Raw genomic sequence first — 18491 nt, 5'->3', positions numbered from 1 at the left:
AGAGAAAAATCATAGTTGTACCGAAGATATTTAAATATCTCTATTTACCTCCCTCAAAACCAGCCTCCTAACCACAATAAGCTCTCAGAGTACTGGGGAACACAGACGGAAGGGTGAGCTGAAGTTTATCTGTGCTTCAACTTAAATCAGCCAGAATGTCTGCCTGGTGCCAATTAAAAGCAAAATGGAATTAATTCTCTTGCCTGATGGTCAAAAACAAGCTATAAAAATGCACAGAATCGGCATTTCACTTTGAGTTTTAAAATGGGACATGCCATTCACAAGGCCTGGGGTTGCAGACACCACTCCATGCACAGCATGGAATACACAGTGGCAGTGAGAACGGTGCTAATCGCTATGGAGGCTTCCAGAGAACAGAAGCGATACTCACTGTCACAATGCGACTACGGTCTACTTGGGGAGAAAACACGTACAACAGACACACACACAGAGGTACCACTTCAAAACGTTTTCAGAGAGCAGCCTAGCAGGAGGGTGGGCAGAGAGGATGAGGATCTGGGCATGGTGAGCCGAGCCCAGGCTGTCAGCTTCCCTAGTGATTCTGCATGGGCTCTAGTCAAGTGACTAGATCTGTGCATAAAAAAGCTGATTTTAAATAGTAGGAGTCCATTTGGTTAGTGTGGCATTTTGAATAACACAAAAGTCTTAGAGAAATGTTACTACTAAGGAAAGGAAAGAAAAAAAATACATGTTTTAAATTATTGATCAATGTAAAACAAATACACCTGCTTTCAGGGAAAATTGTACTGTGGTACTCTGAGGAAAATCTGGACCATGGTTACCATACAGATTAGGTAATTATTTTGGAGACTGAGTTGCCACAATGACCAAACTTTAGAACATTTTCCACAGTTCAAAGCAAAAGGAAAGTTATTTATCCTAAAAGTTTGGTACAGGGAATGTAGAAGCACACTCTGGGAGGGCTTCTGCAGGGCTTACTGCTGTTATAATTTTTATTGAAAAAGAAACACTCTAAGCCCTTCAAGTTTTATAGGTGGTTTCAAAGCAAATAGTAACATCAAAGTGGAATGATAAATTTGGCATAAATGAGTTGCTGAAAAATGTTATATTAGGAAGCCAGGGAGAAACAAATTGATAGATTAAAAGCAAACAACCCTAAAATCACAGTTTATCCTACCTACTTCTCTCTTGTGAGGCACACAAGTATACTTTTGTAAACTTTAGGGGATCTTAAAAGACTTTAAAATAGTATTCAATCAAGTGTTTACTACTCCCCAGGCCTTAGTTTTGAATCAACCTGTAGTTACAACAGGTGCTCATTTTAATTCATCAGATTTCTCAAGCAAAGTGCCAGAGCATGACCTGCAATGTAACCAGATCCACCTTTTCCTGATGCTGCTTTGCCCTTCAAAAGGCTTTCACTGTAATATAGACTTTATGTCTATCAGGAAAATGGCACTCAGACCTTCCCTGGAAAAGGCAGTAGGAGTCTGGTGAAGTGTTTGCCAAATGATCAGTCAAAACCCTTAAAGACACATCCCCAGTGACAGCAATGGCAGCTCGTGTGTTACTACAGGTCGAGCGCTGTTCCAGGTGCTTCACACAATGGACTTTTGTATTTGTGTATTCTGCATCCATTTGAAATAAGAGTTGAGCATCTGCATACTTTGGAATCCATGAGGGTTCTGAGGCCAACAGCCCACAGATACCCAGGGACACTGGTAGATGCAGGCATGGAGGTATGTCTGTTTTTCTACATATACAGTTCTCATTCCCATAACAATCCTGCAACATGGTTTTAAAAACATTTTTACAGATGGAGAAACTGAGGTTTGGGGAGATCAGGCAATGTACCCCAGGTTACATAGTGAAGTGGCAAACCAAGATTCAAACCTAATTCTTTTTGAATTGCAAAATGTTTGTTCCTACACATTGCCTGTCACAATTAGGGAACAGGCTGACAGACGACAGAAGTCAGTTTGTTTCATTCATTCATTCATTCATTCATCACTCAATAAATATGTATTGATGTCATGTGTCAGATATAAAGGAACACAACATTCAACTTGTAAAGTAGTGGTCAGGAGCTAGAGGAATCATAAGCAAGAAAAGCTGGAGAGATGCTGATGTTGTGGGGCATTTTCACTAGACCTGTATAGAATAAGTTCTAGAGGAGGATCTAGAGGAGGTTAGATCTATAGGAGGAAAAGAGGGCCCAGCGGCACATAGTACAGGTTAACCTTGGTTCTCAGGTTAGTTATTATATGCCAAGTAAGCCAGCTTCAAACAAATTTAAAGGTTAATTTTTTCCTTCCTTACAGTTCTCATCATTGCCACTGTGGCCTGAATTCTCTATTCTTTCTTTCCCTCGTTCCTTCCTTCCCACCCTTTATCCTCCTCCTCCTCCTTCTCCCTCTTCCTCTTCCTTTTCTTTCTCCTCCTTTTCCCTTCTCCTTGTCTTTCTTTTTCTTTTTTCTCCCCCATCCTGTCTCTCTTCTTTTCTTTTTAAGAGAAAAAATCTCCCTGTGTTGCTCAGGCTGGGCTCAAACTCCTAGACCTAAGTAGTCCTCCTATGTCAGCCGCCTGAGTAGCTGAGATCACAGGTGTATGCCACCATGTCTGGCCAGCCTGAATTTTTCGTAACAGTAGATATAAAATATTGTAGTTATTGTAAAGACTGTTGACATTAGAACCAGAAATGCTTAGGTGAGAACCTTAGTTCTCTGATTCACCAGTTATTTAGACCAGCTATTTTGGTTTCCTTATCAGTAAAAGAAGATAAGAATTCCTGTCTCAAGCTGTTGTGAGAATTAGCTAATGTGTATCAAGCACCGATATCTCTTTAATTTCCCTAATTATTTGGTCTGAAGATAACTTTTGTGTGTTCAGAGAGGACTGTGATAATGGATTAAAATCTATAGTGTTAACTATACCAAACAAAGATTTTAAAACTGTTTGACTTACTGTGTTCTTTATAGACTAACTGCCACCTTAACCTTTGTTTTCTGAAATGTCATAATTTTTGATCCTAAACATTAAAGCAGTCAAATAATAGTATGAGTACATAACTATGAAAAATATCAAAGTGTTTGTACAGACAATAAAGAAAATATCCATACAGAGAAAATATTTTCACAGGAAACATATCAATAGATAACTAATTTTAACATTAGTTTATAACACTGGGAATGCTGTTTTTTAAGGAAAACCAAAAAGTGCTCTGAAAGTATTGCATAACTTTACCTACCTGCTTTTTTGAGAGATCTGCTCCAGTTTCTTGGCTAATGAACAGCACTCTTCCTTTAACTTTATCAAAAATGTATTCTGGGAGGTCATCAATGAATACTGTTCATTTTCTAGGAATAACAATAGCCCCACCAACATCAGATGTTTATTGCTGTAGCTCTGCAATGGTTCCACACGTAAAAAAGTAGTAAAGTGCTTTAGATCACTACATATTTCCTAGAAGCCACTAGATTACTTTCAGTATCCCAATTTAAAGGCTCTGGTAAGACACAGAATCTTGTGAGACATTTATTTTTATAATAAAATTATACAGCAGCAACATTTTTGATCATATCAGCTTGGTGCAACATTTTAGTTTAGCATGTTCATAAACTGTCAAATACCTCAAGTGGAGTCATAGATGCTTATATCTTTGTAATATGTAAGATATTATATTTTTATTTTGACAATTTTACCATAAACAGTGTCAAAAAATCTTACAACCAGATAATTCAAAACTGAAATCATCGAGGAATTCTCTTTTACACTGTAATTCATGCTTTATGTTTCACATTTGAGCAGTGTTTACCAGCACCTCCCCTGCTTCTCTAATTATGAAGGTGGAATATATGATTTTTCTTAGAATTTTGAACTTATTGTCAATAGTGTGTGCTTCAGTGGAGATCTGGTCAAAGAAATTGAAGATGGTGGGGTGTGTGTGTGTGTGTTTGTGTGCATGCGCACACGCACGCACAGATGCAAAATAAACGAAAGTGTTTATAAGGTGGATTTTACAGTTAAAAGCTCTTATGTAATGCTCAGATTCTGCCCAAGATTCTTGATCACGAGGCTCTTGCTAGCATGGGGGCAAACAATAATTTATCCTGTATTTCTCTTCGTTTTTAGTGTAAAATCATCTACTGAATCTGGTAAATTTTCATTTCTTCTGGCCAAATACCGTGAGAAGAAAATCTCTACTGAAAGTGCAAGAGGGAACTGTGAGTCATGGAATTTGCTTCTTTATAAGTAAATAGATTATTTAATATATTTCATGTTAGTGATTTTTCACCTATGAAATAAGAAATAATTTTTTACTGTGTCATCAAATACAATATACATTAAATACTGTGACTATTACCTCTCTAAATATAAGGCTTAATAGGCCCTTTATTCCTTTTCAATTTTACCTGATTGTCAAAAAGCATATAGCATACAAAGCAAAATAAATCGAGGCACTAAAATTAAGCAACATTTTTCTGGAGGAGACAGGATCAATTAAACTTGTTTTAATAGTACAATCAGTGTGAAGTATGTGGTGTGGAATTATAATGACTGACACTGTCTTGTTTTGACTAACACTGTCTGTGAACACACAACTCAAAAGTGAAAGGAACTACATAATGCTCTGACTGAACAAATCAAACTGCCTATTTTCAAAGTGCATTTTACTTTCAAATTAAAGGTAAAGAGTTACTGGCCAGCTCTGTCTGCAGAATAGTTGCCAATGTGATGAAAGATGGCAATTTTTAGCCAAGCTGCCAGCTGTGGTCAATGCCTTGTATTAGTGAATTTTAACAGCAGTTGTGAGAACTTGAAGAATGCAAAGGATTAAACATCACTCTAGATTGGATTGGGGGAGGTGGGGAAATCATACAAATGCTAAAAATGTTCGAAGCTGCAAAGATTAAATAAAGGAACATATCAATTTGGAGCCACTGAATTACATCCAGCTGCGACAGTGAATTAAGAACCGATTAATGGCTAAAGCTTTTCTCCAGTTTGGATGCTGAAGCAAACTCATTAGGCTTTTAGAGTAGCTATAATGTGTGTACTGTGGGAACTGTTCAATGCTATTCAGGAGACTCTAACTGTAAGCTCAGAGCATTTCCCGCAGAGCTTCTGATGCTATTTTCTTTATATAACATGTGTGCCTGAAAACCCAGCCAAAAACAAGCCCTTTGTTTTTCTACTTTGTTGTGGTCTCTCTCAGCTTTACGTTTCTTGAACACAGGTAAATAAACTCATAATCCAGATGGTGCAACAGATGTGAGAGCAGCACTCTGAAATCAACAGACAGTGGGCAATACTTTCCATTTTCTCTTTTAAACGCTAACTAATATGTAATTCGGAATCTCCGGTGTAGTTAGCATCTGCTCCCTTCGGCCAGCCAAAGGTTACAGGTGTTCCTGATGTCATTTCACAGTAAGGCGTGGGCCCGGTTTGTGAGCGAGTGCCCAGGCTCTAATCTTTCCCTACCACCTACCAGTTTTGTCATGCTGGGCCTCCATTTGCTCTATCTTCTGTGTCAGCTCCTGCTCTCTTTGCTGGGCCTGAAGGGCTTGGGCCTTTGCTTCATTGCTAAAGCTCTGCTGAATGCTATCTTTTTCCAGTCTGCGAAACAGAGAGGAGATATACAGAAATGTAATCTGCAGATGCACAAACCTCCATCATTTTCCCTACGGATCACAGAGAGCTGATGGGTACTAAATTGTTAAGCATAAGAAGAGAACAATCTTTGCATGGATCCAGCCTCCAACCCCAGGAGAGGAAAAATCCCAAGGACTTTTCTTACACTTTTAAATACATGCCATGAGTCCAAATGAAGTAAAAATTAAAAATTCAGGACTGGTGAACAGTGATATTTTGTAACTTTAAAGCACACATACCCTTTTTTCTGTAACATTTCTTTCTGTTTTGTGCTACCAATTAATCTTTCATCTTCTAAATGGTCAATAAGATCTTGGAATTCTACAAAGAACATGACTTAATTCCTAGTTTAAGTAAAACTTACATTCTTAAAGTTTAGGCTTTGTAGGTCACTTATGGATTTCCTCTGAAATTTAAAATGGAATCTCACATGTAGTGTAGGAGACTCTCTAGAGGCCAGTAAATTCTGCAGGGTCACATGCATATTTTCATTAAATACTTTCACACATAATGTGAACAGAAGAATGAAAATGTATAACTTTCCTTAGCACTTCATAAGAAAATATTTCTTGGGTCATGCTGAAAAGCTTCTATAGTCAAAGATGACATCCCATCCTACTGCAATAGGATGTTGACCCATTCATTAGGCCATTATCCAATCCCAGTGACTCCTAAAGAGAGCACTTCCCAAGCAATCAGAACCTGAGCCGTACAAAAGACTTCCTTGCTGGCAGTACCATGGGTACTGACATTGCATCTGTGCCACCCATGCACACACAGACACACACAGACACACAGACACACACACACACACACACACACACACACACACAGGATCTGAAGTAAGTGCTATGAGGGTTTCCTTCAATTATATGACTTAAGTTTTTTCTAACTCCTGATCTCCTTGTGGGCATTTCTCAACCATGCTGCTTTAGTTTACTAATTGAGATATTTACTGCCTAGCCTTTGCCAAACTAAAAATAAACAATTCCATAAAGCTATCACTACCAGTCTATGTACCGCTGTGGAACTTCAATTCACTGGTTTCTAATTATAAAGCAACATAAGGAAAGCTTGTATTGAATTTGGTCAATGCATGTGGTAACGTTGTAGTGTAAAACTCTAGAATGAAAATACACCCACACCTCACTCAAATGGAATCATCAGGGGTCCACACTAAATGTGAAATAAGGTCCCTTCTGGTTGTTCTAACAACAACACCCCCTGGATGTGGGCCAAGGTCTCGTCTCACACTTAGTTCCAAACTAGTATATTGCAACAAATGGAGAGTCAGACGAGGCTAGTTTTTGCCTCCCCCACCACCCCACTCATTTCTGGCTATAGATCATTGCACATGTTTCCTCCTCTCCTGGAATGCCCCCTGCCCATCATCCAATCCCCTGCATGATGGATACTATTTCTTCAGGGAACTAGTTCCACTCTCTTCCCTTCTCTGGCCCTCATCTTCTGAATTAACTATTCTTCCCTCCATGACCTCAATATATGTTATATATACCCCATAAGACACCCTTGATCCTGCTTAGTTCTTGGTTCACATGCCTGCTTCCTTTTGTCACCTTTGTCTCTTTCTACCCTGAGCTCAGGTCAGCACTTGGCACGCAGAAAGTGGGCACCGAATGTTGAATGGCTGAAAGTTCTTATACCCTTACCATTAAAGGGGGCAGCCTTTAAGTGAAACAAGAGAATCTGCTCTTCTTATACGAAGGAGGCAAACATTCTTCAGACATGTTAGAAAAGAGTACTTGTTAATGGCTTTGTCAGCTGGAGACCATCCTGCTGAAGGAGGCAGCTTGCTAAGAGCTCCATGGAGTCTCTCAGTCACTATGCCCAGGTCAGACTCTGGTAGAGCAGGGGATACAGGGGAGTCCCGGGGCTCTGAGTTCCCTAGTAACTGGGCAACCATAAAATGCACTGTTCAAAACCAATATGCATTTGAGTGAAAAGGGGGCATTATTAATAAATATACCAAGAAAACAGTCGTAGCTGAGAACACCCATTGCAAACCAGGACTTTCAGGACCCATTGCAAACCAGGACTCCAACATAAAGAAGTTGCCAATCTTACTATCAATGTTTAGAATGAGAACTGTTATTCTCAATTGAATTCTGAGTTACACATCAAAGTCTTTCTTTTTTCTTTTTTTTTTTTTCAGTACTATTGGGAAATGTACCCAGGGCCTCTGCCCTGAGCTGCCTTATCAGTCCTTTCTTATTTTTCATTTTGAGACAGGATCTCACTAAGTCACCAAGTTGTTCAGACTGGGCTCAACCCTCAGCCTCCCAGAGTTCTGGGATTACAGGCATGAGCCACCATCCCAAGCTCAACTTGTGAACTTCTGTGTTTCTTGACCCCTTGCCCAATTTTAACTCTATTTAAGAGACTATATTTGTTATTTTTCATCACATAAAAAAATGGCATATTGTTCTTTTCCTTCTTCCTCTCTCCTTTCTCTTCCCTCCTCTGTTGCCCCATTTCCTTACAGAGTCTTTCTGACTTGGTAAGGTTTTTATAAAGCCTCACAATGTTAGAAATGAAAGGGAATCTCAAACCTGCTTCATCAAATTGAGCTCTCACTTTATAGCTGAAAAACAAGTAACAGCCCACAATAAAATCCTGGAAGTCTATAAAGCATTTTAAGTCCACTCATAGGTTACAGAGTGAATAATTTAAATGTGAAGGTAGAATCAAAAATATTTTTACTCAGGGAAACCTATTTTATAACACTATGGAGCAGTGGTAGTAAACCTATGGCGTGCATGTTGTTTTTCTTTTAAGACAAAAGATGTTAACATGTGAGTTGTTTTTTCTAAAGTACAACCTCAATATACAGGTTGAATGGCAGTGTTGGCACTCTATGATAAATTAGTGGGTTTTGGATTGCAATTTGGGCACTCATCTCTAAAAGGTTCGCCATCATTGCTCTAGAGGAAGAAGTAATAAAAACCACTTAGGTATCCAAGAGAAAAGACTAAAGAATTCATATCAATCTGTTAAATATTTATCATGATTCCATTATATGAAACAAACTGTTAGGCATTGGGTCAAACACACAAGACACAGTTGTTGTCTTTGCAGGGAGTTCAAACTGGGAAGGAAAAGGTAGATATGGTCTTCATAAAAAAGTACAGGAGGAAAAAACTACCAAAGCATAAAAAAATGATTCTAGCTGGGTATGGGTACCTTGTAAAGGAAAGCTAATCCAGTTCTCCCACCTGGCTTTCTTTCAGTCTCACTCACAACACTGATGATCTTATTTAACCAAGCTTGTAGATAGGCTTATTTTATAAATTGAAATAAAGAGCAATGGTGGTAAAGACTTTTTTATACTTATTAAAATAGAGCAGAAGGATTTATTCACAATGACAAAAAGTGGAAAAAACCCTAAATGCCCATCACCTGCTAAATGGATAAACAGATTGTGGTGCAGCCTTACAAAAGAGTGCTAGGAGTACTAGCAATAAAAGGAACCAGCTGCTGTTACATACAACACCTAGATGAACCTCAAAAGCAATCTGCTTAAAGGAGCCAGACACCAAAGACATATTTTATGACTTCATTTGCATAACATTCTTGAAAAGTAAACACTAGAGTGACAGAAAAGATCAGTGTTGCCAGGTCCTAGAGGTAGGGGAGGGGCTTGGAGGAGTTTTTGCCTGATAAAAATGTTTGTGTCATGGTTATGACGGTTCCACAACTGTACACATTTGTCAAAATATATGTAATGGCACACTTAAAGTTTGTGATTTTTACTGTATTTAAATTTACCTCATTTAAGCTGACTTTAAAAAGGAGAAAATGTTCTGGCGTAGGAACATTGATTTTCATTCTTTAAGTTATCCACATCACCTGTAATCCACACAACCACTGGCCACACTACTGTTTTCTTGACAAAAAAGACCGAAAAGGAATGGATAAGTACTGGCTAGGTCTCAAGCATGTATTAAGTTTATGATTACATAGTCTTTTTTTCCAGTTATAGTTTTAGCTGGCTATATTTTCTAAAAAGTGGGTGCAATAATATTTATCATTCCACATTCCACATCATTTTAAATCTTGCCTTTTAAAAAATGTCCATGTCACAGAGCAAAAATTATTTGTAAAATAGGGTTTTAAAAAGTATATACTTAATTTTATAGTCTGTTTGAGGGACTAAGAATTTCTGACGATCTTCAAGTTCAACAATAAGCCTGGGACAGAAATGAATCCCTGGAGTCTGAGAACCAGGATCTGGTAGTGGCACTGACCAAGGTACCCCTCCCACCTGCCATGTCTCTGTCGCCTTTTTCCTCATGTTCGAAGGGGTAGGATTAGACATATAACCCTTTGGGTTGTCTCCTGTGACAGCAGCATATCTGTGTGAGAAAACTTGTGAGGAGAGGGTGTGAGTGTAGCTCAGTGGTGAATCATTTACTTAGTATGTGGAAAGCTCTGGATTCAATGCCCAGCACCTCAAGGAAAAAACAAACAAAAAAAACTTGTGAGAAGATTTATAACAGGCTTACTTCCTGAAACCATTCTTGAAGCCAAACAGAGACATGCAACAGGGAGGAATTTGTGCTGTGTTGTTGAGGAATTTGTGTTGTGATTTCAGACACAAACTGTCCATGTGTCCCAATGCCAGTGTCATTAACTTTGACCAGTGGGCCTACATCATCAATGTGATAGAAAGTATTTCATTACTAGCCTTAGGGGTAGGGAAAGAAATAATTCATTTGTAGTGTTCAGCAATTTTCAGTGTAGGTATTTCAACCACGGCCCATTTTAAAATGACATCACCGAACATCAAGTTGGGAAGGAACACATAGAATCAGCTTTTGTGAGCTGATTTTGTGAGTCAGTCACACTATACCACGGCTTAGGTGAGCTCCCCCAGGATTCTCCACTGTAAAGTTGCTGCTTTCCCCTCTGTAATTTTTTGGAAGATACTACGATTAGGCAAATACCTTATTCCTCATCAAACTCCCTTTCTTTTTCAATTATTAACATGCTGATATCATCATGGAGTTATGGATTGTTATTTTATTTAATGGGTTGAAATCCATTATGGTCATTATTTATGTTTAGGTTCAACTCATCCTAGATTTGGGTCATAGGATCCCCTTCAAGCTAGCTCCCATGTGACATGTCTCCATTATTTTTGTGATTTCATGGCTTTCTACTGCCACCAAGATATTGCAGGCTATTATATACTGTACCAGTGTTGAAATCAGCATTTCTCCAAAGAGCATTTTAGAGGAAATGGTATTTAGAAACCAAGATCTATCACTCGGTGGTGCTCATTGCTACTATAAAGTCATTTCTTCTAGGTCACCTTAGTAGATGACCTAGTCAGGGTATGAATATAAACATAGTATAAAATAGTATATAAATATATGTATATGAATATACATTAATACTGATGTTTCCAATTGCAATCTAACAACCTAGATAGAATTTATCTTTCCATATTTGTAAATTTTCTTTCCCAATTGTGAGAAACTTGGCTCTTATTATCTTCAATATATTTTTACTCATTTGTTCAATCTTTGGAATACCCAGAAAGTAGTTTCAAAATTGCTAATCTGCAGAAGGCAAATCTACTAGTAACTAGAATTCAATATCTGCTTATGGTTTTGTTTTCCTTTATTCTTTTAACAAATGCACACATGCCATTTGCAGTTGATTCAGTTTGTTCGCTGGAGTTATGACAATGGAAAACACTAAAAAGCTCACAGAGCTACAGGGTCAGGGGGTCAGGGTACAGCATCAATCTCCTTATTGCCTATGTGACCATGAACAAATAACTTTATCCCCTTAATCCTGGAGTTCTTCAAACAAACAAATGATCAGCTATGTCAAATATTTCTTTATGTATTTATTGATCATTTGTATTTCTTCTTCTGTGAGGTATCTATTCATTTCACATGCCCTGGCCATCCATTAGAGAAATGCAAATTAAAACAACACTGAGATTCCATCTTACCCCAGGAGGAATGGCCATCACCAAGACATCAAGTAATAATAATAATGCTGACAAGGCTGCAGGGAAAAAGGAACTCTTCTACATTGTTGGTGAGAATGTATGGAGATTCCTCAAAACACTAAAAATTGCATTTGACCTAGCTATTCCCCATTTAGGTATCTTCCTGAAAGAGTTAAAGATACAGTATTGTATTACAGTGATACATACATACCCGTGTGTTTATAGCAGTACAATTAATAACTAAATCTTGAAAGCAGCCTAAATGTTCATCAACAGAGGAATGGATAAAGAAAATGTATTTATGCACATTGGAGTACTAGTCTCCTATAAAGAAAGATAAACTTTAGTCATTTGTAGGAAAACAGATGCACCTTAAGACCATATTGCTAAATTATGAAATAAATCAGACACACAAGCTTAAATATTGCATGGTTTCTCTTCTATGAGAAACCTAAATTATAAATGAAGAACAAAATAAAAGTAATAAGAAATAAGGAAATAATCTTTCTCAAATGGAAAGGAGAGGAGAGGGAAGGGGGGAACAAGGGATGAAAAAAGGAGTTAAAATGTGTTACATACATTACCAACTGCAGTAAGAAATGTAAACGTTATGTACTTCAAACATGTACTAATAAAAAATCCTATCCTAAAAGATTATTTAATAACTACTATATATTAATGTTTACCAAAAGCTAATCTCTTTCCATGTGTTCTTTTATTTAATCCTCCTACCAACCCAGTAAGGTAGGTTCTCTTATTACTCGCACTTTACAACTGGGAAAACTAAGGCCTAGAGAAGTTAAACAATTTGTCTAAGTCTTCCAGTTATAACAGCCAGGAAACCCAGGGGTGTCAGATTCTAAAGTCCATAGTGAATCACTATACTTTAATCTCTTACTTATCATAGATGCAGAATAATGAGAGGTTAAAAAGATATTATGAGTCTTGTTTCAATTATCCATATGTGTGTGAGTCATTCAATACCCATATTATCCATCTTAACAGCCAAATCCCAGGCTAGTCCCATATGCTATTGGATCAATTCTTCCTACAACGACACCATTAATTAGTTATATCCTCCTCAAAGAAATACATTGACCTTTGCAAAAACACTTAAAGGTACCACAAATGCATCTTCTGTTTCAAGATGATTACAGGCTCCTAGGAGATACATATCTATCTGGCATGTAAATGAATAGAGAATTGAGACTTTTGTTTTGGCCACTAATTAATTCCAGGAATCTACAATAGTACACGGGATATAGATGTGCGGTCAATAAATATTTGATGAATGAATAAACACATGAATAAGTGAAGAACTGTTAAGAAGTACTAAATTTCCCCACAGGTGTAAGTATCCTCCTGTCTACTGACTAAGGGAAGAAAAAGTGATGAGAAAATCCCTCTTCTGGCCAAAAATTTAATTTAGTGTTTTTATTATTATTGACAGTCATAACAAAACAGAAACAATCATAGCATTAGCAGACAACACGATGCCTTCCATGTTTGAGAAGAACCAAAAATCCTGTGCTTGTTTACTGCCAACAGGGACTACGTTCTCATGTTTGAACAAATACAGAAACACTAGGAGAGATCAAACGGGGAAAGGAAACAGCAGAAAACTCAGGTCTGAAATCTCTATGGCCCCAAGTATGCAAAGAAACTTAATGGCATCATTCATATTTCCTAGAGTAAATTCTTTCTATTTTCTTCACTGCAAAGTATGTCAGAACTTTAAGTGCAATGTTGACATATGAGTTACCAGATCAGAGCATGCGTCACTTTTAGGGAAAAAAGCAGAAGCCAAAAGGAGGTCAACGTCTTTCAAGGGAATATACACAAAGGAAAGAAAATATTTAACAAAAACATCTCTAAAAATAATTTCCCCTCCCCAAAATGTGATTATACTGTCTCCAAAATAATTTGAAAATTTACCTTCCAGGCAAATGAGGGTACGCTTGACTAGATACTTCCTGCTTCTATTACATCTGCACAACTCCCATTTACTTACAACTTTTTCTTTTTTTTTTAAAGTGCTACAAATTGAACCCAGGGCCACACACAGGCTAGACAAGCACTTTACCACTGAGCTACATCCCCATTCTTTGGTTACAATAAAACCACAGACTCCACAGGTATCCTTTGCATATCTGTGCTTTCTGTTTTACAAGGCACATTCAAAAACACTGACCTCTCTTTTCTTTCTAACTAAGAAAGCAAAAAGGTGGAGCAGATAGCCCTGTTTGACAGAGAAAGCACCTCCAGCTCAGGGAGTAAAGAGATTTACTCAAAGCCACGTGGCTAGTAAGTAGTGGGGCTGGAACAGAACCTGTCTTCTCACTCCAAGTTTGGTGTTCTTTCCATTCCATGGCACTGCCTCACAAGGGGATTGTTGAATCCAGCAGTGTACTGCTCATCCATTCAACAAATACTTAAGCAGCTACTCTGTACCAACCACAAGAGTATGGGGATGTATCAGGACACAAGACACAGACTATGCCCAAAGGTTTATGATTTCAAATACAAAAAACAAGTTTGTTTGTTTTAATGGCAATTATGAGAGTATGGTAAATATTAAAATAGAATTAAATTCCTGCTATCATAAAGTGGACAGGGCAGGAATGAGGACTAGTAGGGACAGCGAGGGAGTGTTTGGGAGGCTTAAAATGTGAGTAGGAATGTGCCATACCTAGAATGAGGTCAGAATAGTGACAACTGAAGTGGACAGCATGTGCAAAGACCCAGGGAGGAGAGAAAGCCAGGTGTCTTTGGAAAACGGCAACCATTCTGCCATGACTGGAGGCTGGAGTGTGTATGTTGTGGGATAGCAGTGAGCAGTTGGTGGAGGGGAAATTATTGAAGAAAAATGAGACTGGAGATGGAGGCAGGAGCCAGAACGTGAAGCTATTTTTAAGGCCCTCATCTTCAGGGAAATAGGGAGCCAATGTAGGGTTTTAAGCAGGGGAGTGTTGTGATCACACTCACGCTTGAGAAAGATCACTGTGGCGGCAGCGTGGGGAACAGATGGGAAAGGGACAACATTAGAAGCAGGGAAAGCACTTATTACTACAGCAATAGTAAGAGCAATTTCTATAATGGTTTCTTTAGAGATGGTAGATACCATAGGTAGATGCCGAGAGTAAACAGCCATTAGCCTTGCTTTTTTTCAGTAGTTCAGGGGTACTTACATATCAAGTGATTGTTGGGGACCAAGTTCCTGAGAGCTAGTAAAGCACTCTGTATCCTATTTTACAGCACCACATGCCAAATTCTCCAGGCTAAAGAATAAAGACAGACATCCTATTATGTAAAATAAAGTAGGCCATGATTTTGCCATTGCATCTTTCTTTTTGCATCTTTATATTGCCATAAAGTCATATTTTCCATCTCTGGTCTGTCTGAATAAACTAAGTTTAGTCCAGTCTTGGGTTTCTTCTCTAAAAAATATCAGTTTATCTACATTTTCCTTGTCATCAGTCTCTCTGATGAGTAACTGCAAAGCAGATACCAGTAGGATCAATATATATTATAATGGCATTTCTATAATCTATCAATGGATATACATCATTATCAAATTGTACAGCTAATTGGAAAATTTCTATTATTAAAATGGTTTAGAAATTAACATATAGGATCCATTACTCAGTGGGGAATATGTTGTTTCTTGGTGGTTATCAAATTTATTGAGAAATGTACCATAGCAGTAAGAATTACCATTATTACATATATTTTGATATCTCACTTCTCAAGTAGGATAGAGTAATGCTTCATTTCCATTAAAGGCTGGAAATGAGGTGTTTCACATGAGAGAATATTCTAGGTATTAGACTCATAGAAGTCTTACCCTTTATAGTAGAAATGCATCTAAAATATATTAACTATGTCTTTGCTTTGTTAAGCAAACTACACCAAATACAACAAACTCATGTTGATAATTAAAGGTCATAATTTAAAATAAGGTAATCCCTCATCCTTTTGCTATAGTCTCTGTTAGGGAGTTCCTGTGGATCAGTGCTCACTGTTCTATCTTTAAGTGCCAAACACAATGACTGGAAACAGAAAGCACCCAATAATATTTATTGCCAAGAAAGGTCCTGGAAGCTGTTCTAAAGAACCAAAAAACCAACCAACCAACCAACAAACAAAAACAACCAGAATTCTGATCTGCCTTTAATTTTCTATTAGTTGTTTTGCTATGATTTGCTGCTGTGTTTTTGTTTTGTTTTGCTTTGTTTCTTAAGTGATACCTTAGGATAGTTCCATTAATCTGGCACAAAAAAGTACAAGGGTTTTGTGATAGTTATTTGCTTCTGTAAAGGGTTTCTAGGGTTTCTGTCCTGGTTTACTGACAAATGACTCACCGTGGGAGGTGGTGTTGCAAGGTGGATGTGAGCTTGGGCTTGTCCACACGCGCCCAGGCTTGGCCTCAGACCCTACAGTATACCAGCTGTGTGCTGTCAAGGTGACCGCATATCGGTCTCAGCCTCATTTTCTCATTTATAAGATTATATGCTCAGGATTATGTGAGATTCTCCATACAAAGCAACCACCAATGTCCCGACCAGCTCATCATTTGTGAAATGTCTAAATTCAATTTATGGACAAACATCTGGTTACCTATTTGTCAAATTTATTTTCAACAACTCTTAACAAGTCAAAGATGGGCCAGTAAGTCATAGAATTTCTTAAAATATGATGCCAGTATAATTAATTGTTCATCTGCTCTTCAAGTTTGGCCAATGAGTGGCAGCTTCCTCTTTCCTCCTCCTCCTCCAAGTGTGGTTCACCAGAAAAAGACTAATGAAAGTGACTCCTGGCTATGGCTATCAAAATAAAGAAAATGTTGACATGATTTTCTTGTTTTATTAAATTATTCCCAAGGCTGCAGAAATAGAATTTAGGATTTTAGCTCATGAGACTCCAACTGCATCGACCTTGGGGATTGTAGGAAAGTGAAGTAATGAACATCTACAGTTATGATGGCTAGTATGGCAGCCACTGGCCACCACTGGGAACTGAACACTTGAAATGTGGTTAGATTGGGTCAAGAGGTGCCGTGAGTATAAAATATACTCCAAAGTGTGAGGATTTAAGGAAAAAAAAGAGTCAAAAGTGTTTCTAAAATTTGGCATATTGATCACATATTGAATCAATACCATATCCTATATATTGGGTTAAAATAAACCTTGTTATTACAATAAATTTCACCTGTTTCCTTTTAATTTTAAAATGTGGCTATCGGAAAATTTTAAATTGCACATGTGGTTTGCATTTTGTAGCTCTCATTATACTTCTATTAGACAGCACTGTCCTGAGCATAATTCTTTTGTACACTTCCCTAGAGCAAAGGATCGTTTGTAATCCCAATGGTTCACAAATAAAAATAATATATTGCCAAAAACTACCAAATTTAAATGCCTATGGCAAAGCTCATTTTTATAAAAAACAAGAGGTATATTAAATGACAGTTTTTAAAAAATGTTAATGCTTCTCATTTAAGTAATCTGGTCATCATTATTTGAAAGAAGAAACAAAAGAAAAGAATTCTGATAGAATGCTGAGAACAACTAAAAGTGAAGTCATTAACATATTATACAAAAGTGAATGACAAGGCTGAGGTGCAGAATGGTTGCCTTGAGTGTACAGGGGTTCAATCCTTAGTACTACAATCAATCACTAAATAACACTTTTTAATGTTTTTTCTCTCTCTGGCGAATCAGATCTGGTTTAAAACAACTCTCCAAACACACATTCAGATTTAAAATTAAATTATAAAGCATACAGGCAAGCTGGCAAATTATAGAAAAATTTCTAGTTATGTACATAGCTTGCAGACTTGTAATAGGTGAAAATACATACAGTTGGAAAATCTCTATTATTTGATAGTCTTACTATAATTTTTTTTCTTTTCGGTACTGGAGATCAAACTCAGGACCTTGCGCTTGTGGGGCAGGTGTGGTGCCATTGAGCTAAATCCCCGGCCTTCTTACTATAATTTTTAAATGGGAAATAATAGATTCTCTGAGAGATTTTCTCCCAATAGATTTATCATTACTTGTTTGAACAAGAAATGAACACTTTCAAAGTTCATCAGGAGACCATGTAGTTATATTAGTTAATCAATCTGCCAGCCAGTTTAGTAAACTATTCCACTGCCTGGTGAGTTAATCTGTTCCCTTTCTAGTTTTCGTTTCTTGCAAAACATTATCTGCATCTTGAGGAATAAGAGATAAACTTGTGAATGGTTTCAAACTTCTATAAAAATTGCTGGAGCTAATTTGTTGGAAGAAGTATAATTTGAGAACCCAGAAAGAAGGGTCAGTATAAAAGCTAGGTGCATACATAGTAAGTCCTCTTGAGAATTCCAGTTCCCGTCATCATTATCATTACAATGGTCATTTATAGAAAAGCTCACTGGTCAAGGCTGCTGGAAATAATTATAGGTACCTCCAAGTGTATTTACAGAAAAATTAACACATCATGAGTGCTAAATTTCTGGACTTCTAGGGCTTACTATCCATGAGTTGCTCCATTTCTTCAGAATACAAGAAGGGATCACACAGTAGGGAGGAAAACTGGCACGCTGAGGGTTGAAGGAAAATAAAATCTATTGCAGAGTCTGACTTAGGGCCCCATACTCTGTCTGTACTCATGATTCCTGGCAGGAGATTATCTCAAAGGGTTTGTATACATAAGTATCCATACTAACATCTTTCTCCATGAAAGCTTATTCAAAGAACCCTTCTTCAGAAGCTCTCTAAATTCAATTAAAGGACTGGCCTCTAATTATTTAAATGTCAAATTTATCTTCAAGAACTATTAACACATAAAAGCAATATTAGGACAGTAGATATGAAGAGCTTATTGTTAGGTG

The 18491-nt window shown here is 37.5% G+C and overlaps 1 protein-coding gene across 5 annotated transcripts in view; it reads right to left on the bottom strand.

Annotated features, from left to right (window-relative positions):
* Nucleotides 1-18491, bottom strand: part of Sdccag8 (SHH signaling and ciliogenesis regulator SDCCAG8) — a 222144-nt gene that overhangs the window by 82754 nt on the left and 120899 nt on the right. For 3 of the 5 annotated variants that reach the window (XM_021265534.2, XM_021265526.2, XM_004853507.4), the window contains exons 14-15: nucleotides 5471-5598; nucleotides 3230-3338 (exon numbers count right to left, since the gene is read on the bottom strand). The exons of the other annotated variants lie outside the window; for them this stretch is intronic. In XM_021265534.2, coding sequence (XP_021121193.1) covers nucleotides 3230-3338; nucleotides 5471-5598 — 237 coding nt within the window. The remainder of the gene's footprint in view (nucleotides 1-3229; nucleotides 3339-5470; nucleotides 5599-18491) is intronic. 5 annotated transcript variants of the gene reach the window in all.

The sequence above is a fragment of the Heterocephalus glaber genome, unplaced genomic scaffold, assembly GCF_053883595.1.
Source record: "Heterocephalus glaber isolate CG9 unplaced genomic scaffold, H.glaber_assembly_v1.0 deba00001600, whole genome shotgun sequence".
Classification (NCBI taxonomy): Eukaryota; Metazoa; Chordata; class Mammalia; order Rodentia; family Bathyergidae; genus Heterocephalus; species Heterocephalus glaber.
This window is presented reverse-complemented; position numbering and strand designations above follow the sequence as displayed.